Source organism: Branchiostoma lanceolatum, chromosome 3 (assembly GCF_035083965.1).
Source record: "Branchiostoma lanceolatum isolate klBraLanc5 chromosome 3, klBraLanc5.hap2, whole genome shotgun sequence".
NCBI lineage: Eukaryota > Metazoa > Chordata > Leptocardii > Amphioxiformes > Branchiostomatidae > Branchiostoma > Branchiostoma lanceolatum.
In genome coordinates, this window is record NC_089724.1 from 24,275,398 (window position 1) to 24,301,922 (window position 26,525).

Here is a 26,525-nt window from a genome sequence, read left to right on the forward strand (position 1 = left end):
TTATACAGTGTCTTCTAACAGACACTGTATAATATACAAGTAAATACGTCTTTCCACTAGAGTCTCCGCGGCTAGGTTAGGAGGTACTGTACTGTACCTTGAGTAAACAGGAAAAGGTCTGTATACATGTCAAGGAGGTTAAAATATTTTAACCTCCTTGCATGTATGTACTGTATAAAGACAAATTATTCAAACTCTACAACTGGATAGAATTCGGAGACCTTCTTCGGACGTTTCGAGTGACATCCATCACACTTCTTCAGCATCACTAGAAATTATGATTGTACATGTAAAAGGTAAAAATGACTGTAAAACTAAAAAGAGAAAATTATGTTCCCAGTGGTTTTATGTTTGCAGTTCGCTTATTACTGATGTATTCCAGAAAATGTCAAGCCAACATGATATCCCAGCAGCCCCCAACACCCAGGACAAGGAGAACCTGACCTTGAAGCTGGAGAGGTTTGTTTTAAACCAGCACAAGGACGACCTCGTAGAGGTTCTTTTAGAGGAAGATGACAACGCTCACCACGCGGTGGTCGTGAACGCCATGACACTGTTTGACACGACAGACATGACGGTCAGCGATGCGTTACTGCACCATCCGCGGGAGGTACTGCCTCAGTTTGATGCGGCGCTAGTCCGTGCTGCCAGGACCGTGTACCAGGACCACACACAAAAAGGTCAGGGTCATAATTGTTTTTTTATTCATTTATCAATTATTGGTTTCGCTGGTCAATTGAAAGAAATCAATCAGAGACAGCAGACTTCACCCCACCACATAAGACAGAAACACACACAGACAGACTAGAAAAAAATACAAATATACATCAGAAAACCCTTTTGCGTAGTCTTCTGCTTTCTGTTGAGGTTATCGCCTTCATCTTTCTGAAGATTCTGAAGCCTATGATAACAATTTTATACTTCTATCCTGTAAGGTTTGATCCACTAACACTGGGAAGGACCCATATTCTTCAAGCAGATGGGAGGTGGTGGGCGGCTAGTAAATTTTTTGAGTCTGCCCCCCCCCCCCCCCCCCCCCCCCCCCCCCCTCACCAAGTAGAGGTTACTGTCGGGGCTAATAGTATAGTGGCCATGATTTTTTAGAGTGAAGGGGTGCAGACTAGAAAAACCTCGGCCACTACGGTATGCTAGCACCCCCCAACCGCAACATCTGATTGGAGAATTGGTAGAAGAGATGAAATGATTAAGTACACCCTGTGTCTGTCCAGGGTAATGACAACAGTACTAGTAGTGGAAATCTACTGGTACATTCGTGGTGGATGCATGGGCTACAAGTGCTGCTAAGGTGGCTGGGAAAGTTGTTACTGTAACAGTTTTTACAGTTATCATGAGGCCAATTCAGTTTATTGGTTCTCTGATTTCTTGGATGGCTTATGCAGATGAGGACCATATGCGCATAATCAATAAAAACCTTTAAAATACACTACTTATTGATTAAGGTTAACATTATTTGGTGAAGGTATGAGGTCGCGGAACTCTTATTTAATCATAAAACTGTATTAACATGTTCCACTCCAACAACTACATCATGTACTAATGGAGGTTACACCTAAAGGATGGCTGGAATATTCGTCAGATTTTACTGTCTCTGAAATATGTATTCTCAATCTGAACTGTGCTCTATATGTTTCATAAAGTTAGTATTATTTACAGGGGTTTTTCTAGAAAAATTGAATAAGGGGGAGCACACATAGGCGAGGGCGCGAATTCTATGTATTTATGAAATAATCGATTGCTGAGTGAAGGCTGTATGCTGGATATTAAGCTTAAATCTGAATTTGACAAGGAGGCACTGGGCTGAAACAAGAGGGTACAGCGCCCCTCTTTCCTGATTTAGATGAACCCGTGATTTAGTATATGAGTAGCAAACTATTTAAGCTGTTCATGGCAGTTAATTATGATTTAACAAAGCTACTTTCTCGACAGAAAAGAAGGCAACGCAACAGGTATGTTTTGAAAGGAATTCTGAACAGATTTTATTGTGTCAACTTTTACTGTAGAACACAATAATGTTCTTCATATATGCCTGCTCAGTTTCCAGTTTAAGGTGGACATCATCGGTGCCGGGTGTCGTGGTGGCAGCATACTGATGTTCCCGACTCGCTGTAGAGAGTAGAGACAAAAGGCATAGTAAGGTGGAGCGGTACCTTCAGAAAAAATTAATGCAATCCCTCACACTATATTCATGGAGAATCTATGTTATTTCTTTCTGTATAGCTTTCATGCAACATCGATACGTTAGTGTGTGTTTTCTAACCAATGATCCCATAACTGCAATTTGCAACTTAGCAGATTTTCTTGAGACGAAATTGATAAAGACCATCATTAGGAAGAATTTTCCACTACATGATGTTAGACATAGAAATTCAAAATTTGTCAGGAAATAGCATGTACATGTATTGCTGTGTTTCACACGCATGAATGAGACCATACTGATATCTAATCTAATATTTAATTATATAACAGGCTAGAAATTCCCATGAGAATTACAGTGACTAGATAATCATGATGATCGCACTGTGGGAAATTTTGACTTTAATCCCCCTACTCGTAAAAAAATGACTAAGTATGACAGAAATTAAGTTGTGGAATCTAAAGTTACCTGTTTGCCAGGCTACACTGTGTGACACTGAGAACACTTTGTTTTGTACACCTTGTAGCCAGGGTTGATGCTGCAAAAAACAGACAACAAACATGTCACTCAATGGTCATAGATTTCATGATCGATAGCAACTAGGAAGTAATAAAGCATCTCTGGTGCTGGCATCACTTTGTGTTCTGACCAGGACTCTAACATTGTGACGGAATGAAGCTCTGTCAAGTGGCTTAATAAGTTGCCAGGGACCTAGGTGTGTCCAGAGGCTCGATCCCCTGGGATATATTGAACTTCTTAACCCCTGATACTCTAGTTATTAATGACATTGTGAACAGTTTATATGATGGGCACTTATCTATGGTCACCACTCAAGGTGATCATAACTGGATTCTTAGTTCTTTGGTCATTTCACTTGAATTTTAAGGGGAAAAAGAAATCAATGTAAAAGACGGGACCAGAAAGTGGTCAAAATGTCGAGATGGTCGCCAATGCAGGTTTGACTGTATACTAGTATGCTTTTTCTGCTTGTTTGAAGCGTTGTGATGATTACTAACCTGGCTTCATCAGCTGAGCTGAAGGCACAGACCTTCGGCCCGAAGGCCTTGTCAGGCTTAGGCAGGCCCGGCATGCTGGCCAGACCGACCGCAGATGCTCCAAAGAGCTGGGAAGGAAAATAAAACAGGAGAAAATTGTTCATCTGACTACGTAAACTCAAACTATACTTTAAGTAGCCAGTAGTATTTTGCCTTACATTGTAGCCGTTACAATTGTTGTGTATAACCTTTGACTTGACTTGACTATCATTTTGATAGACTGCCATACTACTGTACTAGACCAAACAGGACATTATACATGTCAAATGTGACTTAATCTGTAGCATTAATGGAACATGCAGCCACAAGCTTCCCACTTCACATTTGATCATTTAGATACTCCCATATTTTACTTGGGTCACAACACTGTCAGGGCAACTTACAACTGGGTAAAGCTCTCCAATGCTTTACACACTCATACACAATGTATAAACAAAAAGGACTTACCGGTACCGCTGCCTTGCCTGCAGTCTGTATGAATAGATAGGTAACAGTACATCAGTTGCTGTCTTGGAAATACCCATATGAGATGCGTACTCACTAGTGACATGTACATGTACTACGTACATTATGAGACAGACTCGACCATGGAAGTCACACTTACACAGAATAGTAACTGGTTTATCAATGCTAAGTTCGCAAGAACTAATGGTGAAAAGTGCTGTAAGATAGAATAACGTTCTAGCTCAGTCATTACTTTTTACATTGCATAATCTTTATAAACATGTACATTGTACGCCCAAAGCAACGCATAGAAAAGAGATGAAATGCAACAAAAGAGGTCAGTAAATCTTCCACACATTTCTTTTACCTTTTGGTAAATGGTACTACCGTACTATAGTAGTACTACAAATGTACATGTACATGTACATGGTACTAGTAGTATACAAAAGACAAGAAACTTTAAGTGGCTTCTTCTTACCTTTGCAAGTTGACTACCCATAGCGCCCATTAAGTTCAGGTTCGAAGTGCGACGGATAAGACTCTCAAGAAAAACGTGAGGCAAGTCTGGTCACAACCGTGTCTTCTGGTAGAATGGTTCTCAGATGAAACGGTTACGAACAGTTTGCACTCTGCTGACCAGAGGATTGACGCTGTGTCATTCTCTGATTGGTTTGGCAATGACAACAGTGGAAATCTACTGGTGTGTCAGTGCGTGGTACATTCGTGGTGGACGCATGTGCTACAAGTGCTGCTAGGGTGGCTGGGAAAGTTGTTACAGGTTTTTTTCCATTACTCATTGTGTAAAAGGTCGTACCAATTCATTTCATTGGTTCTTGTATTTTTGTTGGAAAATAATGAAGTGGGCAGGAGAAGAAAAAAAATAGAAAGAAACAAGCACCCGGTGATAGTCCCAAATACCACCACAGAAGTCAACATACTTAGGTTTAAGTTTGAAACAACATAACTGATATAGGTCTTGGACAAGGATTCTCTGGCTCTATGATAGAGTCTATCACAGTTTTCATTTCATTTCCACATCGCCTGCTCCATCCATAATTTTCCTGCTAAAAGCTGGGAACCAAGAAATCATATCGTGGCCTAACAGTGGAAATCTACATCATGTAGTCTTGTGTCGTAACAGCATAGTGCAAGCGTGGTGGATGCATGGGCTATAAGTGGTCGCATGGGAACGTTTGGTACTTGAGAATATAATTCGCATAATGAGTCAGCATATGTAATAGGTCACACCATGTAGGCTTCTAGATTTGAAGAAATATTTTGTACTTTTTAGGATATGAATCCATATTTTGCCATCCATAGTACTGGAAGGGAGGCAGACAAAAAAATCTCGCCACTAAGCCCCCCGACTGTCACCTCTCCTTAGTGATTGGTTCTTTGATGTGCTTGAGGTGTGGCTGTCCTCAAACACAGGACCTCCATTTAATGTCCCAGGGACATCCCTACCCAAAGCTTAAGGTAATCATTTTCACCTAAGTGAAGTGAGGAAATTCATGTAAAATGCCTTTTCCAAGAGCACAACATACTCCTGGGCCATGTCACATTGTCAGGAGTTCAGACCCTGAACCTTTTGCACTTGGGCCAAACACACTAACCTTTATTATTAATAGTTTTTTATACCGCACGATGCCACACAAGGTCCTCATTGGTGAATCTTTTAGAAAGACCGCAATTAGAGATAGCGGACTTCACCCCTTCACATACAACAGAAACACACACAGACAGAACAAAAACAATTCTTCACTTCCTTGGGGTGAAGTATTTGTTGCAATTCAGTCAAACTGAGGTGTAGAAAAAACAGTTAAGGTTAAGGGAGAAAATTTCAGACCCTCTTAGAATTAGTAGGTAACGTTATGTATTTGTTCAATTCTAAATTATATAAATACCAAAATGCTTTTCAAGGACAAAAATTAGAGAACGAAATACATGTACTTCTATGAGCTGCCTAGGCAGAGTATTTATTAGGAAGGATGGGGGTTCAAACCCTGGCCAGGTCATACAAAACACTTTAAAAATGAACAGGTACACTAGACTGCATTCTCCACTCAACACTCAGCATTTGAAAGGTGTGTGAAGGATTTTAACTTTTGAGTGTTTCCAATTAGAGGTTTGAGCACAGACTTGTGCACAGTGATATCATTGAACTATATTAACTCTGTTTCCTCCAGATGATATGGTGTTGAAGCCCCACATCCATGCCCGTATCTCAGGCCTGCCAGTGTGTCCAGAGCTGTACCGTACAACCCTGCCACAGACTACAGACATCGGCAGTCTCCTGTCTGTACAAGGTAACTGTGTTTAACTATCTCAGGTCTGCTGGTGTCTCCAGAGCTGTACAACCCTGACATCGGCAGTCTCCTGTCTGTATAAGGTAACTGTGATTAATACTGTGACAGTCAAGCACTTAGATTAAATGTAGGAGGGCAGGTTAACTGTCTGGGCTGCGAAACAAATTCTCTGCAGGCCCTGCTAGAGTCTGGCATCTAGAGTATCCAATACTTCAAATGATTTTAACAGTGATTCCTTTTTTACCCCAGGGACAGTAATTCGTACCTCTCCGGTGCGAGTGTTAGAGGACGAGCGTGATTACCAGTGCAGCAAGTGTCACCACGTCTTCACTGTTAGGGCAGACTTACAACAGTACTATACAGGTAACACTTACAACAGTACTATACAGGTAACACAACAGTACTATACACTGTCAGGTAACACAATGGTAGTATACAGGTAACACTTACAACTTACAGTGCTATACAGGTAACACAACAGTACTATAAAGGTAACACTCACAACAGTACTAAATAATACAGTTAACACTTACAACGTACTAGTACCGGAGATAGGCACTAGAATGTAGATAAGGCCCATGATCAAACTTCACCTTTGTTTTGCCCACCCCTACCCACTTACCAACTATCATGACAACCCATCCACAGCTTCTCGAGTTATGCTGCTAACAAACAAACAGACATACACACACACAAGATCCACTGCCGTACTGTAGGAAGCCTCCAGGAGGCCCATTCTGGAACATGACCTTCGTCTCCTAAATACATACATGTACCAACCTATAAAAAATCATGAACATCCATCAATAGTTCTTGAGTCATGCTGTTTACACTCCACCATAGCCAAACTGAAAATATAACATCCTGGCAAAGGAAATAATTACCATGGAGCTTTTCTAATAGTATTGCAAAATTGAAGTCTACAACAGTACTATAGTTTTACAAATTACATACCAAAGTAGATTATTCACTGGCCAACAAGGATACTCACAGTGGCCTGTTCCACAGTCGACCAATGATGATGATGACCAATGATGATGATGTACAACAAAAGGCAAGTTTCAGAAATTTGAGTGAGTTGAGTGTTTAGGTGAAGTGACCTGTCATGAACATCAGTTTCTCTGTGTTTGTCTCCATACAGGCAGCAAACCTGCGAGCTGTCCCAACCCAGAGGGCTGTGACTCCACCCGTCTGCTGTGCCTCACAGACAGCTCAGCAGCGCCCTCTAGCTGCAGGGACTACCAGGAACTCAAGGTGCAGGAGCAGGTAGGACGTGGCACAAGATGTCTTGAACACATTAAGTGAAACCCAAGAATTAAGACCCACTCAGGGGACATTAAGTCTTAAGGGTACAGTCAAACCCAAGAATTAAGACCCATTCAGTGGACCATGAAAAATCAGGACTTTGTGGACAGGTGTTCACGATAGACAAGATTTTTAATGCTCGGGTCCATGAGAAAATGATCTAGGGGAACACCAAAGAGTGGTCACAATTGCACAGGTGGTTCTTATACTGTATGTAGTCTGAGGTGCTTCTTATATACAGGTGGTCACTTGTACAGGTTGACCGTATACAAAATGCATCTATTTTCAAACGTGATGTCTTAATGGAATTTCCCCCAAGTTTTATCAGAAATATTCTCTGCAGCCATAAATCTTCAGTTTGGATTCTCCTCCTCCCCATCTCAGGTGGAGAGGCTGGCAGTTGGTACCATCCCCCGCTCCATGGCTGTAGTTCTGGAGGATGATCTGGTCGACTGTTGTAAACCAGGTAAGAAAGATACCTGTCAATCAATCAATCAATCAATCAATTAATCAATCACCCACGGGCATCAACTGCTGGCGCTTGACAGCTGTAGACATCTCTCTCCTGGATGTTCCATTTTCGGCATATGACCTCCAGTTGGCTCTGATGACCCTATAGCTAGCTCTCTGACTGTTGAAGACTCATGGTCCTCCCACTTTCTTCTGGGGCCTCCTCAAGGGTGCTTCCAGGCTATTAGGTCTGGTTCTGAGGTGAACTCTGAAGAAAGAAATCATGTAGGGTTCTGCCCAGCCCTAGATTCTTTCCATCCTTCAGGCAAACCCATTGCTCACCTCCTGATGAAATTCCAACTGTGTCTGTCAATATTTTAAAAGTTCCTTCATGATAATTGATAATAAATGACAGAAAAAGTAATGTATAAGTAACAAGATTCCTTCAAATGATGTATGACATGTAGATCCTGGGTTAGAACCTAGCTCTGTGTAATGTTTGAGCTGTACCCCTTGTATATCTAATTATCATGCACTTCATGTACCTTGATTGAATATAATGATCCTGACTTTTTTTCCTGATTATCTTCGCCGAGTACTATAGTACTCGGGGTAGATTATGTTTTCGGTTGAGCCAGCTGTTTGGTGGGTCTGTATGTATGTCAAGAGCATAACTCAAGAAACCTTTGATGAATCTTTATGATTTTTGGTAGGTGTGTAGTGGTTGTGCAAAGGAAGGTCAAGTTCAAAAATGGTTCACCATGCGTTTTTCAACAGTACTGCAGCGGACTTTTAATTTTCGTGCGTTTGTATGTAGGCAAAAAAAGTGACGGAAACGTTGATGGATCTTCATGATTTTTTGCAGGTGTGTAGATGTTGTAGAAACGGAGGTCAAGTTCAAAAATGGTTTTCTTGGCATTTTCCGTCGGTACTGCAGCGGGCTTTGTGTGGATGTGTATTTTCTTGTGGACAACATAACTCGAGAAGCTGTTGATGGATCTGTATGATATTTAGTGGATGGGTAGGGTTTACGGAAAGAAAGGTCAAGTTCGATGATGGGCCTTCTAGCGAGTACCTAAGGTACTGCAGCGGAGCTTCAAAATTTACTGGCATATTTTCTGAAAGTGCTATGGTCATGATATTTGTGTGGTAGATAGTTCATGCCACAAGAAGTAAGTTCTGTAAGTTTGGGCCCCCTAGCGGCTTGTTCAGAACTGCAGTGGGTGTTTTTGTTTTGACATTCGGACACGTATTACTTGAGAAGGGGTGAAGAGATTGTCGTGAAGTTTTGTATGTAGAGAGCTCAGATGGTGCTTTGCACAATCGATGTCTAATTATAGAAAACAGGGGCTAATCTGCATAATTAGTAAGGATAATTGTAAATCCATTACATTCAATAATGGGGCATGTGACAGGGTTCCCGAAACAGGCCAGCAGAAGGCCTTGCCTAGAAGCATAAATAAACAGATGGGGTACATAAATAAACAAATGGGGCAGTCTCACTACAATTCAAGCAGATGTGTGGGTCCGGTTGGTTTTTAAAGTGTTCAGTTTCGGCATTTTTGTCCAACACACGGGTTGAGACATAACGGAAAGGGAACAAAATAGAAAGCCTTACAAAACACCTAAAAACATGTGAATAACCAGCCGGACCCACTCCTCTGCTCAGAGAGTACACTGCACCAAAACTGCACCACTGCTAGGTATTACCTAGCACCGTATGGAAAAGTAACATGTACTATGTCTTGTTATTACTTCAATATCCTTGTGAGACAGGGAACAACAGAATGATGACAACCCGAATAGTGAGTGTGACTGACCACAGTATTTGTGTGTTCTGCCATGTCCAACAGGTGATGACATCACTATCACAGCCGTGGTACTACAGCGCTGGAAGTCTCTCTATGCAGACCAGCGCCCAGAAATACAGATGGTTCTTAAAGCCAACCATCTCCAGGTGAGAAGTCACGTGAAGACTGTGCCTTACATGTCAAACTGAAGAGGATAACAAAGTACTCCTCATACAACCAGTACATACATGATTGTAATCATCCGTTTTGGTGACTGTCTGTCACCTTCCTCATAAGCTCAGTCATGTTTTGGACCGCATTCGAGTTCTAAATCACACTGCAGCAGTGACACATTGTAAAGTAGAACCAGTTACATGTAGCATTGTCCTGAGAAAGGGGACAGACAGTCACCAAAACATTTTCAGATCATTACAAGTATGTACTGGTTGTGTACTAGAGCTGTGTACCGGTACAGTACAGTACCGGGTACAATCAATTAGGTACAGGTCCAAAATACCTAAAACCCTGGTGGACCAGTACTGGACTGGTACTAATCAGGTCAGGCCTGACTCAGGGGATGACCACTTTGACAGATGAAATTACTATGAAATTACCTCCAGCACATAAAACACATTTGCAAGGCTGGAGTCAAGTTTTCATCTCTGTTTTCATAAATTAAAAATAGTACCTAGCACAATTAAATATTATGTTGTTACCAGTTCAAACATGCTTTTGTCCTTATTGAAAATCTACCATTTTCCAAACAAGTAGTTTAGGTACATGTACAGGTTCAGGTTCGGACCTGTACCTAAACCTGTGTACCTGTACCTGTACCTAAAATTTGTTTAGGCACACAGCTCTGTTGTGTACAAGGAACTTTCAATTGTTACCCAGTGCTTTAAATTTTGTACCAACCTGATGAATTTGTTGATCGGGTTTCAAAATTACCAGAGAATGGATCATATTTTTGGCCTGAAAATCTACCGTTACATTTGCCAGAACTCGGTGATTTGCAAACATCAGCTGATCCCTAATAATTGTGCAGTGATCAGGAGGACACTTATGGCTTTATTGCTGCTGAAAATGTCTTGCAGACTTCTGGGGGAAGCCATTTTCCTGGTGACTGTGACACAAGCTTGAAGGTACAACTTAAACAAATTAAAGTCAGGTTCTATGATCATGCTAACTTTGGATGTTCACCTGCAGGTGAATAACGACCGGAGTAATCACCTGAGCATCACTGAGGAGGTACGGCAGCAGTTCACGGACTTCTGGGAAAAATACCATGATGCACCACTGCAGGGGAGGAACATCATCCTGGCATCCCTATGTCCACAGGTGATTTGAAAACTTTCGTAATTTGGCTAAAAAATTTGAAAACTCTGAGTCAAAGAAGGATTACATTCAATTTGTTGAATGAAAAAAATTGCTTTATGTATTTCTGCATAAATAGAAAATATTTCTTTTTGCAGATAGATTTTGTAATTTAAAAAAATGTGAAAACACTCACAATATGACTTCACCCCTTCACATACACTGTAGGTCTGTCTGAGACACACACATATACACAGACAGACAGACATACAAACCAAAAACAATTATACTTCACTCTCTTTGGGGTGAAATAATTGCTGGGTTATGATATTCTTCTGTTGCTCATTGTTTCTTTACTTTTTTTATTTTTGCATGACAGGTTTTTGGTTTGTACGTGGTAAAACTGGCAGTAGCGCTTGTAATGGCTGGAGGCGTCCAACAAGTCGACGACTCCGGTACAAAAGTCCGTGGCGAATCTCACCTCCTACTCGTGGGCGATCCTGGCACCGGGAAGTCCCAATTCCTGAAGTACGCTGCGAAGATCACGCCACGTTCGGTACTCACCACGGGAATAGGGTCAACCAGCGCGGGACTGACCGTGGCAGCGGTGCGGGACTCCGGAGAGTGGCAGTTGGAAGCTGGGGCGTTGGTTCTCGCAGACGGAGGTTTGTTTGTTTGTTTGTTTGTTTGTTTGTTTGTTTGTTTGTTTATCATAACTGGCAATCAGCCTTTAGGCATAACACACCATTTTTGTACAGGAAATGCAAATTGCATAAGACTGGACTGTAAGGTGATGTTCCAATCCCACTAAGAAGGACCCCTTCTCTTTTCAATATTCATGGTGTGGTTTTCTCAAACGCAGGGCCTCCGGCTTTATGTCCCATCTGAAATGATAGCTGTGTACTCATTTTCACTTCATTTCAGTCGAGTGAGGAAATATGTGTGCACAACATTGGGGCCAGTGAGTACTAGGGATTTGAACCAAGTCAACAACCCTAAATTTTTATATTGTTTTATGCGTTGTATTGTATCGCATTAACTATATGTATGTCACAGTATGTGTGTAAGGATCTTACTGTATGTTCGTCTGTATTTGTGGGTCAGCCGTTACCAGCGAAAGCTGCCCAGGCTGACCCAGTGTAATGACCTGTCTTTCATTTTCAATAAATACAAAAATTAATACAAATACAAACTACAAGACCACCTTTGCCAGGTTTGTGTGCAATCGACGAGTTCAACAGTATCAGAGAACACGACCGTGCGTCCATCCACGAAGCCATGGAGCAGCAGACCATCAGTGTGGCCAAGGCGGGCCTGGTCTGCAAGCTGAACACCAGAAGTACCATCCTGGCAGCCTGTAACCCCAAGGGGAAATACGACCCAGCAGAATCCATCAGTGTGAACGTGGCCATTGCAAGTCCTCTGCTCAGCAGGTAAGTTAGTGCGTCAGATGTAATTGCTGAATGATAAAAGACATCATGGATAACAAAGTTCTTTATATGCAATCAAGGAGTTACATGTACTTAAAATTACCTAACCAACATTTTGGTGTCAGTATGCCACCTTCCTCAGGGTACTAGTAATACAAATTCCCCATAGATAATGTAGATTACTCATGCCTTCAGTGCTTGGTCATGGCCAACCTGGATATGTCTCAACCGCCTCAGAACAGGCACAGGAAGGTGCAAGACCCTTATGAACAAGTGGGGTCTCAGTCCAGATGGACAGATGGCATGTGACTGCGGGCAGGAGCAGACCATGGAACACCTCCTCGTCTGTCCCCTCCTGCCTGAGCCTTGCACCAGAGAGGACCTTGAAGCCCTGACCCCAAGAGGAATTGCAGTAGCGGAATATTGGAGGGGGAGCGTGTAGCAGGCAGAAGCGGTGACACGAGAAGAAGAAAAAGAAGAAGTGCTTGGCAAAACTGATGAGACTGGACAGAGAAAAATTTAGAGCTTGACAGGGCTGGAGAAAGAATTAGGGAATAGATAGTGTGGAAGAGATGAATTTGCAATGGACAATTGCAAAAAGTGAAGATATAGGCTATCAGTGCATCTTAGTTTGTGGTGGTTTAAAGTTCACGTTTTTTTGCAGTAACCTCATCACCGCAAAATTTCTTGTTCTGAACACTCCTGTTTCTCCCTACCACGAAGGTGATTAGCCTGATTTAATCGAGCTTATAGCAGCTGCCCCGTAACCGGTCAGTCCGCGGAGTCTGCATTACACAGACTAGAAGGTGATAGAATATTGGGACATTTGCAGTTGCCACCATTATAGCTTACTCTTTGTAATGCATTTGGTGTTTTATGTTGCAGATTTGATCTTGTTCTTGTGCTCCTTGACACCTGCAATGACGGCTGGGACCGCATGGTGTCCTCGTACATCCTGGATGGGAAGGGGCTGGGAGATTCCACTCGGGATGAGGAGGAGGGGACAGAGAACAGTGAACTCTGGTCCATGGCAACCATGCAGCTGTACTTCCGACTCATCAAAACTCTCAGGCCACAGATGACCGAGGAATCCATCCTGGTCCTTAAAAAGTAAGGGCTTTCAGTAATTGAAGACTTCACTGGTCTTTTCTGAAGCACAAAGGAACATTTTTACAGAACAGTCTACAAATGTTTAGAAAGTGTTTTTACACACAACCAGTGGTGCTTGTCCGTCAGTATGACTAGGGCTTTTGTCATCCATCCGCACAACCCGAGTACATGTAATCACCTCTGCCAATGTTATAGTGGCAGTCTGTCGCCTTCCTCAGGGCAATACTGACTGGTGTTACTTTGCACTGATTATGTACTGGTTGTGTGTAGGGAACTTTTTATCCATTGATTTACCAGTCTGATGAAACTATTCACGGATTCCAAAGTTTTTGCCTTTTTTTTCACCACTAGGAAGGACGTTCACCTCTGACAAGGGTACTTTTTGGGTTGTGTATTTGTGTTACTTATATACCTATTCACCTATAACTCAAGATCCTTTTCATGGATTTCTATGAATTTTCATATGTGGGTGGTTATTGAGGTCTCGAAGAATTATGGCAATTTCGGTACTGTAAAAATGCAGAAATGTTCGCAGTGGTATATGGTCTAGTGGTTAGGATTTGGCGCTCTCACCGCCAAGGCCCGGGTTCGATTCCCGGTGTGGGAACCAGTGAAACAAATCAAAGGAGCGAGCAGAAACAAGTGATCCCAACCGAGATTCGAACTCACGCCGAAACCGGCAGCCCAGATCACAGGCACGCAAGGTCGCGACCAGTTAGACTGGTCAGTTGGAGGCGCTTGAACCCCCACTGTTACAACTATTGTCTCAAACACGAACTTAAAACTACCACAAGCACTCCATCTTCTCCCTACCTCGAAATCAAAACCATGTGAACTTAAATGCATTTATAGTCTGTAAATGCATTCAAGTTCGCATGGTTTTAATTTTGCGTTGTGTTTAAAATCTATTTCCTCTGCATGCAGGTACTACCAACGCCAGCGCCAGGCCGACCAGATGAACTCGGCCCGTACCACCATCCGTCTCTTGGAGAGTCTGGTGAGACTGGCGCAGGCGCACGCTCGTGTCATGATGCACCAGGAGGTCGGAGTTCAGGACGCGGTGGTCGCCGTGACGCTGATGGAATGTTCCATGCAGGGGGCGGCGCTGTTCGGAGGGGTGAACGCCATGCACACGTCTTTCCCCGAGCGACCGCAGGAGGAATACGGCATGCAGGCTGAGATGATACTGGCAGAACTCGGGCTGTCACATATCACACATGGACAGCACAATCAGATGGATGTATACTGACCTCGGACAAGATAGTCAGAAGTACATGACTTTTTGTATGATCCTTCACAGCAGATATATATTGTACTTTTTCCTTATAGGACACAATATATTATTAATGCAGGCTGAGATGATACTGTCAGAACTTGGGCTGTCATATATCACATGTGGCCAGCACAATCAGCAGCATCAGATGGATGTATACTGACCTTGGACTTGTGAAAAGTCAGAAATACATTGTACATGATTGTATATTCTTTTATGACAACAGAAATATGTACTTTCCTTATAAGACAGCATGCAGGCTGAGATGATCATGTCAAAACTTGGGCTGTCACGTATTACACATGGCCAGCACAATCAGCAGCATCAGATATACAGTGTATGTATACTGACCTTGGATGCATCATCAAAAAGTCAGTATGATCATCACAGTTGTCACAGTAGGAATATGTACTTTCCTTACAAAACAACATGGAGGCTGAGATGATACTGGCAGAACTTGGACTGTCACATATTGGACAAGGACAGCACAGTCAACAAAATCAGATGGACATATACTGACCTAGTGAAAGTGATCCTGAACCGGTTTAGCTCACTGAAGAGCTTGTGACACAGAGAAAAGGTTCATTGTATCACGGAAATTCCCCTAGCTCTTTTCCACATGTACAATGAACAGTGGATCACGGCTTAACGCCCTTCCCTAAGGACCACGGGCCTTTCCAGTAACGTGTATGCCGAGTGGGCATCAACAGCCAGGATTGGAACTCCCAACCTCTTGGTCAGGGTCGCTAACTGCTGGACAGCGCATGCTACAACCTTGTGAGCTTGGACTTCTAAAAAGTCAGAAATATGGTCTTCCATGATCTTTTATGACAGAAGAAATATATTAAGTTCCCATAAATAAATAGTTAAATTATATCTAGATCAAGTGTTTTTCTTCTACTTGCCATTACAGCCTCAGACAGCAGCATTTGCGTTGCACAGACTGTACAAGGCAACAGAAAAATGACTTACACAGTACACACATGCTCTCAAGCTGAAATCATCAACACACTGACATACAAAACAGCAACACATCATGCAAGTTTCCAGATGTTTTATCACGTTTATTCTCACCACACTGTTTGTCAATACATGTAATGACAACAACAACAAAGAAAAACAGAAGGGTGCATCTAGACCACACTGTGAGACCTGAACATGTTGCACACTGACTCATGACACAACAGGAGTGAAAATGCAAGTGTTCATGGCTCACAATTACAAGTCAAAGTTCCTTTGCTTTGCATCACGGATTATTAAACGTTAATTATTTGTAAAGCAAGATTTACTTGACCACAAATGTCTTGTTTCCCCATCACTGCATTCACTTTGTGTCTTTGTCTCCACATCTTACTACCGACTCACTGTACTTTAAATTTCATAAACTGGATATGTACAAATACCACTTTTCCAGCCCATCTGTCTATCCCCTCCTACCAATCTCCTTTTTGCTAACAACTACCATTTCTTTAAACACAAAAATGTGACTTTTGCTTGGTATGAAATGCAAGTGCAATGGAATGCCAAAAGGTACATGTATTATCTGTATTCAGTTACACACACACAGAGGCTTTACCGTTTGGTGGAATAAAATGTCTTTGAACTTGAATGTCTCTTTAAGCTCAGATTCTTGTACGTGTGTTTGGCCTTCCAAGTTTCTATATCAAAAATGAACTGCAAATCAGCTGTCCATATTGGGTTTTTAAACTTGTGTTCTGAGAAGCATAATGTCTGTTTTCTCCTTTGGTTTATATGATTCAACCTGTAGAAAAATGCATCACCATAGCCATGCAAAGTTCACATTTTCATCTATTTGATCATGAATGAAAATACTTACCACTGTTAGACTTTTATTTACACCCAACTTTTCACCTTTCCCTCTCGAAACAGTCAAGTACAAATCCTCAACTTTTTTCCCTCTCAAATGTTAACCATGTGAACAATAACCAATTTCTCTCTGGGGTTATCAAAAGTACATTTGTGTCTTTGGAGGTCAAGCCTTGTCCAAATGAAGGTTTGCGCTACAATTTGTTTTGTTTGAACAGCAAGGTACCACTTGGCACTTACAACTGTAAGTTTAGTCTACTAGTATTTCCTGTGACTAGTCAGTCTTGTTTCATTACAGTGTACAATTAACTATCAATGGGTAACACCATAACAATAGCTGAGACATAGCATAACACAAGAAATGGCTAAAAGGAAATTCTCATGATGCAACACATCTACAAGGCTATCCATGGTGCAAGTTACTCTTACAATCAAACTGCCAATTTACATAATCTATAAATAGGCACATTACCAAGCTACTTGCTTTCTGGGAATGGTTAACAAGATTAGTGGAAGCAACAGTCAGTGCCACTGTAGACCAATCGCATAGCCCAGCCCGCCTACATCAAAAGATAGAAATGTGCAGAATAAAAATTCATGCAGCCACTCTCTCATTGGTCAAACTGCTAATGGCTATGATGCTCGCATTGGTTGAACTGCTAATTGTGATGGACAGTGAGGATCAGTCTATTGTGCAATGTGCCTCCACAAAGTGACCCCCATCCGATTGTGTACAGTGGACTCTTTTGGGGGCAAATATCATGTCCAAGCATTAGTGTGTTACATTATGTTGAAGGTTTGCAAGTAGAGAATAGGTAGCAACACATCGATATCAAGTTGTTATCACAAGCTCTACAGCACATAGCAAGCTGCAAGGGCCACCAGTGGACTACAAGCTTGCAGGGGCGAGGAAAAATGGAACTGGGAGACAATCTGAAGAGAATTGTGAGACAAGTTTGCAGCCTTTTCACAGCAGCTTTATATTATGGACAACTGCTTCGTTTTCTTCAAATCAAAAACAGACAAGTTGAGGGTGAGCTGACATATCTAGATGACATGAGCTGAAATATCTACGTTGTACATGGCTCAAACATATATGAATCATACATTTCTATTTCCCTTTATGGGAATTCAGGGAGAAGCCATTGTTAAAACAAACAAAAGAAAACAGAATTCTCTACTAAGCCTTGTTCATGACAATGTTGTAACCTAAAAACGATACTTAGACCTTTAAAACGGCACCTAACAATCATTGACAGAGCATACTAAAACAGCAATTAAACAAAAATACAAGTCCTGTATATTTTCATTTTCAGAATGCTTTAACGTGAATACTGTAACTCAAATACAATTTTCTTCACATCTAGCTTTCCTGTAGTACTGATCTAGATCAATTGCAAAAGGACTTCTCATATTAAGCTTTCTATTTTCATGTAGGCTATGCAATTAAAACAACAATGCCTGCACCTTTTGACAGAAGTTAGAATGGCCTAAAATTTTACACATTAATGTGGCTTTGTCAATGTCAAAGTCATCAAACCTGAATGTCACATAACAGTTAAAGCTGTACAATGTCCTTTGCAAGCTATCTGGCGGACTTGCATGTTTTCTGATTTGCATGATGGTGTCTTCAAAAGGTGCTGGAGCCGATGTGCCGATGGCCGAGGTAGATCCTGGGAGGGGACAACAATATGGAAAATATTAAAAGGAACACAAAAGTTTTCTGACCCTTCTAAAGTTGAAAATGACCCGAAGTCTATGTCATGTGACCTGATCAGAAGTGTTAAATCAGCAACAGCTCATTTGAACTTGAGGACTGATCGAAAACTTGATGGTTACAGCTATATTTTTTAGCAAAAATCTTTATTTGAATTGAATGATTTATTTGCACAACAATTGCAACGGTGAAAATGTATGGCAATGTACAGATAACAATCATAATTAACAATCTATGTGTATCATTCCACAATTCTAATTACTACACTAACTTTATTCCAATATAATCTACAGTGATAACTAAACGGAACTATTCTAGATATCACATTGCATATTTCTAGGCTACTTTACGACTTAACGTTCGTCAAATCTCATTTAGGGATATTACAGTTTCTTTTTTGTATAGCGTTATGACTGTATTGGCCCTTGTAGATAGATAAGGGATCTGGACAAGACAAAAGTACACTGAAAGTATTGGTACAAACTAGAGCTGTGTACCTAAAAAAAATTTAGGTACAGGTACTCGGGTTAAGGTACAGGTCCGGACCTGAACCTGTACCTTAACTACTTCTTCGGAAAATGCTAGATTTTCAATAGGACAAAAGCATGTTTGAACTGGTAAAAACATAATATTTCATATTTTTGACAAACATTTAAGCCTTACACACAACATAAAAAAGATTGCTCTGGGGATTGCAATATTTCATTGTGTTAGGTATTATTTTTATGAAAACACAGATGAAAATTTGACTCCAGCCATGCAAATGTGTTTTCTGTGCTTTAGAGTGGCTAATTAAAGCACTGCCACGGTAATTTCATAGTAATTTTATCTGTCAAAGTGGCCATACCCTGAGTCAGGTCCAGTACCAATACAGCAGGGTCAGGTATTTTGGACCTGTACCTAATTAATTGAACCCGGTACTGTATCGGTACACTGTACCGGTACACAGCTCTAGTACAAACACAACATAGCTTCCAACCTACCCGATGCCAATCCCAATGCCCAGTACAGCTATGTGGCTGATCACAAGAGCCTTGAAGTACAGAGTCAGGAAGTCAGCAGCATCACTGTGTGGAACAAGAACCATGTCAGTCATTGGATAACAGGTCCTTGTATACAACCAAGTGTTTGCACCTCAGTCAATGATGCCTCAGAGACCGTCTGTCACTTTCCTCAAGGTAATACTGACTGATTCTACTTCACTGGCTGATATGAATTAGGATTTTACCATGGTCAATGATGACTGACGGAAGCCATATGAATGATGAATCTACTTCACACTGCAGCTAGGTGTCGCTGCTGCAGTGTGAAGAATGCGGTCCTAAATGTGAATGAGTTTATATCCCCCCTCATCACGGTTCCTGACTGGTTCAAAACCAGTAGTCAAGTCAAGTCAAGTCAAAGCCTTTATTTTACTTCGAGTGCTTGTTTGGCCATGATATGGCCGCTTTTCAATAAGGTCAAAGTGAAACGGAGGGGCAGGAGTCATGGTACAAAAATAAACTTAACGTAAACTTAACGTAACCGATATCAATACAATCATAGAAAATACATCAAAATAAATAGTAACCGTTGAAGAAATAATGAAATAAATAAATAAATACATCATAGTACATAATTAAGTCATTAATCCATTATCCAGTCCATAGTTGCACTCAAGGGCTAATTATGTATGATCCAATAGGTATTTGTGACTATACAGAAGATGAGTCAGGGTCTACCCACCTCTTCATAGCCTTGGTGTGCCTCATGCTCAGCCGGTGCTTCGGATGCTTCAGTTTCTTCTCCCAGTCCCTGCAGGATACACACATTCAATACACACATATCAATGATAGAATACACACATATCAGTGACAGGGTACACACATATCAATGACACTGGTACACACATATCAATGACATGCACACAACAGGTAATTAGTCGAGTAGCTTACACACAGCTACATAGTAGCAACAGAAACAAGCTAGGGAATACAATATAGAAGTACAAGGTTGGAAGGTACACACAAAAAAAATACATGTTAAATTACAGCGGCATGAATTGTAGTTCTGAAAAAAATTGCATTTTGAAGAGGAAATCCACAGTATCCTCAGTTTACTTAAATAAACTGCAAAGAAGTTAGACCTGTGTAAGACTGGAAGTAAAACACAAATTTTGGCCCAATACTAGGTTTACAGCTGAAAATGTTTCAATCATAGTTAAACCATGTGAAAAAAAATTTTGTTTGCTTCTTCACTTTTCACATACCTTGGATAGAATACATGCATGTTACCATCATGATGGCAGTCTTGTGAGCAGTGGCAATGCATCCTGATGGCCCCGTTATTAACTACAGCTACTCGTTATACACAACATATCACTATATATATATGACCAGCACTACCAGACTCCAAGCTAGACTGAAACTCAAGCATCCCAATCTTCACACTGAAGAAATATGGTGTCCTTTTATGGGACATTTCTAACATTTGACATCTACAAAGACAGTCAATCATAATGACCTTTTGGATACTAAAGGGATTGTTAGGTGGCTTGATGTTTGAGATTTAGGGTCTGTAGAGGGGAGGGGGGCAACACAAATTTACTATGTGACACATGATGAAGTCCTCAGAGTAGTGCGACATCGCTGGAATGAGTTGTAGCCTGAGGTGACTAATAAATTATCTGCTGATGGAAACTGTTTATTGAGCTGATTTTATGCTGATGCTTTATGCTTTGGGACTCCTTACAGTTATGTTGGTTTACTGGTAAAATTTAACCTGAAAATGAGTAACAAACTGGACAATAGCTTAACTTCTGCCATCAAACGTCAAAGAAAAACAGTTCTAAAGTCCATGACTTTGTTGTTGCTGGGTGGCACGTAACCTGCTGACCCTCTGCTTGCTCAAGAACACTTTGTGGAGAAACCTCCTGCCTTGACTTTGACCTTATTAGTTTGCTGAAGTGAATTTATAGAGACGGCAAGACTACTGCATTACAATAGTATACACTTTGATTTACTGTTTTCTCCCATCTCTCTCAAGTATTGAGCAGAGGAGTCATAGCGACCATACAGCGTCCAAAATTTGTGTGACCCTTGATCTCATAATCAGAATATGATGCAAGATATACAAATAGGATTTGAAAAGAAACGCACAATGCGTATAAAAATTTGTGCTTTATGTATGAAAATCGTTGAGGGATCTGTGAAATCTTTGGTTTCTCAACGGTCACAGCGTGCAGGGAGGTCGCAGCCTATAGTGGACTACAGAGTAAAGGGTCCTTACTTGGGTGGGTTTTGCTCGGGTCGTGATGACCAGTCCCAGATCCACTCGGCAGTGTTCCGCTCTGGCAGTGGCGGCAGACTGGCACTGTTGCTACTGCCTGTCTCAGACTGGAGACGGAAAGAAAATTATGATTCAAGCCATACAACAACGTCAGGATTGATGTGTTAAACAATTTGCATTTTCCTCAAACTATCATAGAGTGGAACTCTTTCCAGAACTATCATAGAGTGGAACTCAATGATGATGATGATATATAGTACTTGGTACAAATATCATTCTTTGGAGCTTGATAAAGCTAATTTACATACCTGGGACTTCTCACTTTGTCCATTGGAGCCGTTCAGACTCCCCATTTCATGGTCACTACCATTCGCTGGTAGGGGTGGGCTGTTGGGACTTCTGGGGCTGCTGTATAGTGGAAGAATAAAAACAACTGAGCTGAAGCTTCTGTATTCTGGAGGGAATATGTTTCACATACTATTAGGTAAAGGTAGTCCCATAGCCTTTTTGAGGCTGTAGGGCTGTCTAGGGCACGGTACTGGAAGGTGGAGCCCATTCCTCTCCTTAATACATCTTATCTTAATAACCTCATCTCTTCATAACCTCTCCAGCTGAAGTCAAGTGCCCATTTCACATCTGGGTGGAGTGAGGAAAGTCCTATAAAGTGCCTTTCCCAAGGACACAACGTTCAGCCCTTAAAAACTAAGAATAGATTAAATATATATGGGATATTCAACAAGAAGTAGTTACGACGTGGGGTCGTGTGGCGCAACTGCAGCATGTTCAGCTCAGAACCAAGCGGTCCCGGGGTCGAGTCCTGCTGTGTCACCGATTTTGAGCCCTTGGGAAAGACACTTAACACTACTTCACCAGCATGCCAGAATGGTCGTCATCAAGACCGTCGGCAACGAAGGCAAGAAGATTTTTTAGACCCTGACCTGCTGCCCCTGGAGCTGTTTCTGGGCGACTCGTGCTGCGCCTCGATCAGCAGCTTCTCCATGTTCCCGTTGTGAGGAGACGTCAGGTTCCCATTGGTCCCCTGCTGCTGGTCTCCATTGTTGGCATAGTGGAGCTCCACCCACGAGTCTACATAAATACAGAAATCTTCACGGTCATACTGTTCTGTCTTCAACAGTCTTTCCTTACATACCTGGCACATACATGTACAAGTTGTTGAGTCTACAGTAATACAGAGAGATCACATAATAGTCATAATACTTAGTAATAGACCAATCCTGACTGTCCATCAAACTTTAAGTTTGCAGTCCAACCAATGCTAGCCAATTAGTGGTTCAACCAATGAGAGAGTGTCTGTCAAATCTTTACATTTTTGCGTTTTTATTTTGCATTTGTATGTTTTGACGGAGGCCGGTGGACGGTCTATTACAGTTCTGTCCTCAACAATTAACGCCGTAACAACTAAAAAATGATACGGCGTGGTCATATTCATCATAGGTTGTCGTACAATTTTGTCAGAGGATTTTCAAGCAAGTGGTGACAGACCCAATACAGTTCAGGTAGATATATGACCAGCCTGTAAAAACAACAATAATGCACCCTCTAAAAGTCTAATACCCTGTTGAAAAGAAACAAATCTCTAAATTATTATTAATCAAACATAATATTCTTACTAGTTCAGGTTAGAATTATATTCCTGTGGCCTGAAGGATAGTAAAGCAGGAGGACACACTGTCAAGACATGACAATGGAGTCAACATGAACACCCACAAACCAAGAAATTCAACACTGCAAACTAAAATCTGTGAAAAGACAAAAACTTCTTTTCTTCTTCTTCTTCAAAATTGCTTTTACCTTCATTTTCAGCCCCTGACATCCTTCTGCTACCCTCCAAAATGCCAACTGCAAAATTCAAACGTAACCATTTCAAACAACAATGCAGACTGGGTAATCATCTTCAATCTAATGATTGATGGTATTGATTGCTTTACATATTGTATTACCTTTTCTGGGCCCCTTAGAGTCAAGTTAGACTTCATCATGGGACTGATCAATGAGCTGACCTAGTTTCCACAGGCCTCAGGGTCAAATGTGAACTCCAGCAGATGCTGTTGGTATGCATCTTACAGTGTTACATTACCAAAATTTACTTGATAGTCTTACACCAACTTGCAGACATGATATATCTAGTCTTGCACAATTAAATCCAACGTTTGTCTTGCACAATTATATTAAAATCCGACGTGTATCTCTTTCCAAAAAGAGGCAGACACAGTGGGGAGAACCTGCAAATGTAGAGTAGGGAAAACCTACATACCATACTATGTGACTTGCTGACACTGGCTATTATAAATAAACTTTGACAAATTGTCTGTATGATGCTCCATGTAAAGTATAACTTAAAAGACAACAAAACAATTTACAAAACGTAAATAGATTTTTTCGTTATCGTTGAGTGACCTATCAAATGTTTGGATCATGCTTAGCAATCGCAAAGCGGTCGCAACCAGGTAGTAGCTACTACTGATCATGAGTACTAGGCTCTAGTGGAAGGGGGGTTAATGCATTTACCAGTCATGAAGTACAAAATGTAGTTTGAAACACAATAAGGTAATGTACTCCATGTCATTGTCCTACATACCTGCCAAGGACTTTGTATCACCCTGGCCTGAATAGGTCTTATCAGACTTATGGGACATCATTCCAACATAAATAGCCTTCACATGTCACAGGAATGTCGACATTAACAACATAATGCTTCCAAATCTGCAAGCACTAGCATTTTGAATATTTGATCAGGTAATACCTTTACTACTACTACTAGATGTCAAACTTCCTATCTTAAAGCTGTCTGTATCTGTATCTATATAGCCTGTATAACCGCCGTTCGGCGTAACACACCAGCTTCGCAGGCACATTGCACGGCAGCAGCTGGTTGTATTTCACGGAGCGGTCTGTTACACCTAGTATATGTAATAGTACACTGTCACTCGGCCTGTCACACTGTCAAACTCCAAGGTTGTGGTAGACTGTAGTGATTGATACTTTCAAACTCAAAGGCTGTGATAGTTTAATGACATTAGTCAAACAGACTATTAGAAGGGATTCATTCAGTTAGCCAAACTGCACATTTTTCCGAAGTCTTAAAATTTTCCAGCAAATTGCAGGTTGCATGACTATTGTGGTTAACTTAAACCCTGTCGGGACAGATATATTTTACAAAGAACTCAGCATCATCTGAAATCATCACTGGTGACAGGTGGGCCATCTCTCGTTGGCTGCAAGCTAGTAATGTACCTTTATGACTGATGAGTGATGTACATGTCTGTACTGGTCAAATTACTAATTTCGTGCTTCCATGGCAGGAGGGTTATTAATAAGTTTTTGCAGTGTTTTGAATTCACAGGTGAAACAATTCTGTTGTACAGTTTTATTCAATAGTACTACAATGGAAACGCATATTTGCGGTGTTATGTTTTTGTTGTGAAGAGGTCTGGGAAAATAAAACCACCGCAAACATTTCAAGGTTTACAGTACAAGTACTGTACTATAAAATCAAATTTTTGTTTACAATCTACTTCAGAGAGATACGTTTGTGGATTCTTATCCAGTTGTAGAGTCTGAATTCTCTTTATTATAGACTTCAGAGAGATGTTTGATGTGAAATTCAGTACTAATAAGAATTGGGGGTTCCGTTTTTTCATTGTGTCATTCTAAGTTCTGGTGTCCAGCTGCTAGCTGTCACCCTTCTTTCCCCTGAGGGCTTCTGTGTCCAGTCCCCCTCCTGATCAGGTTGAGGTAAGGGCGTGGCTTCAAGCAGTGAACCATGGAGAGATCTAGAGATGCTTTCCTCAGGGCACACTTTGATGTCACTCTGACACCATAACTTATGTGTCAAACTTTCCTGAGCTATAAAGTAAAAAGTGGACTCCATAGATAGTCATGCTGTTACGTGTGACTGTTACTGACAATGAATGTCTAAGAGTAACAATATCAAGGGGGATCGAGGAAGCAACTACAGTATCGTACCAAGATCGTACTAATAGAATTCTCAAACTAAAGCAATGCTTTTTATGTCAAACACGCTCCATAATGTAAAGATGTAAACACATGTAAAATCGATTTCAGGAATTTTCTTCCAGATTTTTCATGTCATCATCAATCTAGCATGAATAGGAAATCTGTACTAATGTGTTTGTTTGTGGAATAAACGTGTCACTGGTTTTGAAATCCACACAACAATAATGCACATTGTAATCTTCTGTGTCATATCAATTTTACAAACTGTAGGGAAATCAATATTTATCATTCGATCTTGCTTACATGAGCAAATTGGTTTGTGATGACACTACAAAAACACATCTTAGTACATTCTGCACTAGAACAGGATGTCGGTTCAATAAAACGTTATATTTTTAACATAACAACAACATATTTTGTGCATCGCTGCCTTTAGATTTTATTTACTGGATATTTTTACAAAAACATTAGAACAAGGGTTGCATCATCTTACACGTATGACACTAATAAACAGACCTTTAAAGACTGAAAACTGGCGCACTTCCCAGTTTGTTTACATTTTGAAAGAGGCCCTTTTCGGGTGTTTCCGGTGTTTGAAAGGCCGTGAAAATAACAGCAATTAAAATCTATTTTTCCAGTGTCACGTCACAGATAAGCAGGTACGGCCATAAGAAAAGCCCTCAGGGCTCCAATCAAGCGTCCATAATTTTCTGTCCACCCTGGCCTGAACAAGATTTAAGATGCAGCTAGCTGAGAGATACGTCTAGACTTGCGTCCTAAGAACTAGTACTTGTGCACATATCCTGTCTGTTTACAAGCCGAAACGTACTAAATACTCACCGTTCAAACAGCTGTTGTCGTCCGACAGCTCTCTGGATGTCTCCGCCATCTCAATTCGGCGTCACTGGGACAAAATAGGCCAAAAATTGACGAAAATCTGTCGAAATTGTCCCCCCTGGATTCGCTGGCAGGCAGGGCTTGTTTTCCCTGCTACGTCATTCCCTGCTGATCAACATCTGACCCCGGGAATTAACTCGACGAACAACCAATCAGCGTGCCGGAAGGTAACGTGATCAAAGTCAGCTGACTATAATTATGTAAATA

At 41.2% G+C, this 26,525-nt stretch overlaps 2 protein-coding genes, 1 long non-coding RNA gene and 1 other non-coding gene across 6 annotated transcripts; 2 read left to right on the forward strand and 2 right to left on the reverse strand.

Moving 5' to 3' along the window:
- The first annotated feature begins 313 nt into the window (after positions 1-313).
- On the forward strand, positions 314-16,344 carry LOC136431159 (DNA helicase MCM9-like). 2 transcript variants are annotated; one of them, XM_066422434.1, is made up of 11 exons: positions 314-680; positions 5,841-5,960; positions 6,210-6,323; positions 7,102-7,226; positions 7,650-7,731; positions 9,569-9,672; positions 10,712-10,843; positions 11,199-11,484; positions 12,033-12,252; positions 13,135-13,359; positions 14,284-16,344. In XM_066422434.1, exons 1-11 carry the CDS (start codon positions 386-388, stop codon positions 14,606-14,608), a joined length of 2,028 nt encoding a protein of 675 aa, XP_066278531.1. In that variant the 5' UTR covers positions 314-385; the 3' UTR covers positions 14,609-16,344. The 2 variants fall into 2 exon arrangements, with proteins under 2 accessions (XP_066278531.1, XP_066278532.1); XM_066422435.1 differs by lacking the exon at positions 314-680 and adding an exon at positions 2,069-2,156.
- On the reverse strand, positions 1,969-4,412 carry LOC136431161 (uncharacterized). Its single transcript, XR_010754989.1, has 5 exons — positions 4,133-4,412; positions 3,658-3,681; positions 3,172-3,278; positions 2,624-2,693; positions 1,969-2,124 (listed from the first exon to the last, which is right to left on the reverse strand). It is a non-coding gene; the product is annotated as an uncharacterized lncRNA (long non-coding RNA).
- Trnae-cuc (transfer RNA glutamic acid (anticodon CUC)) lies at positions 13,895-13,966 on the forward strand. Its single transcript has one exon. It is a non-coding gene; the product is annotated as a tRNA-Glu (tRNA).
- Positions 15,672-26,453, reverse strand: LOC136431160 (BCL2/adenovirus E1B 19 kDa protein-interacting protein 3-like). 2 transcript variants are annotated; one of them, XM_066422437.1, is made up of 8 exons: positions 26,262-26,453; positions 23,256-23,303; positions 22,382-22,529; positions 21,752-21,851; positions 21,444-21,550; positions 19,902-19,970; positions 19,160-19,243; positions 15,672-18,132 (listed from the first exon to the last, which is right to left on the reverse strand). In XM_066422437.1, exons 1-8 carry the CDS (start codon positions 26,308-26,310, stop codon positions 18,090-18,092), a joined length of 648 nt encoding a protein of 215 aa, XP_066278534.1. In that variant the 5' UTR covers positions 26,311-26,453; the 3' UTR covers positions 15,672-18,089. The 2 variants fall into 2 exon arrangements, with proteins under 2 accessions (XP_066278534.1, XP_066278535.1); XM_066422438.1 differs by lacking the exon at positions 23,256-23,303.
- Between the last annotated feature and the right edge of the window lie 72 nt (positions 26,454-26,525).

Excerpts from the sequence above, each read along its gene's own strand:
- LOC136431159 (XM_066422434.1), top strand. The coding sequence starts at position 386 with ATGTCAAGCCAACATGATATCCCAGCAGCCCCCAACACCCAGGACAAG. Across the intron at positions 681-5,840 it reads CCAGGACCACACACAAAAAG|ATGATATGGTGTTGAAGCCC; the intron begins GTCAGGGTCATA and ends TGTTTCCTCCAG. Across the intron at positions 7,732-9,568 it reads GGTCGACTGTTGTAAACCAG|GTGATGACATCACTATCACA; the intron begins GTAAGAAAGATA and ends CATGTCCAACAG.
- LOC136431160 (XM_066422437.1), bottom strand. The coding sequence starts at position 26,310 with ATGGCGGAGACATCCAGAGAGCTGTCGGACGACAACAGCTGTTTGAAC. Across the intron at positions 23,304-26,261 it reads CGACAACAGCTGTTTGAACG|TTGGCATTTTGGAGGGTAGC; the intron begins GTGAGTATTTAG and ends TGAATTTTGCAG. Across the intron at positions 19,971-21,443 it reads CCCGAGCAAAACCCACCCAA|GGACTGGGAGAAGAAACTGA; the intron begins GTAAGGACCCTT and ends TGTATCCTGCAG.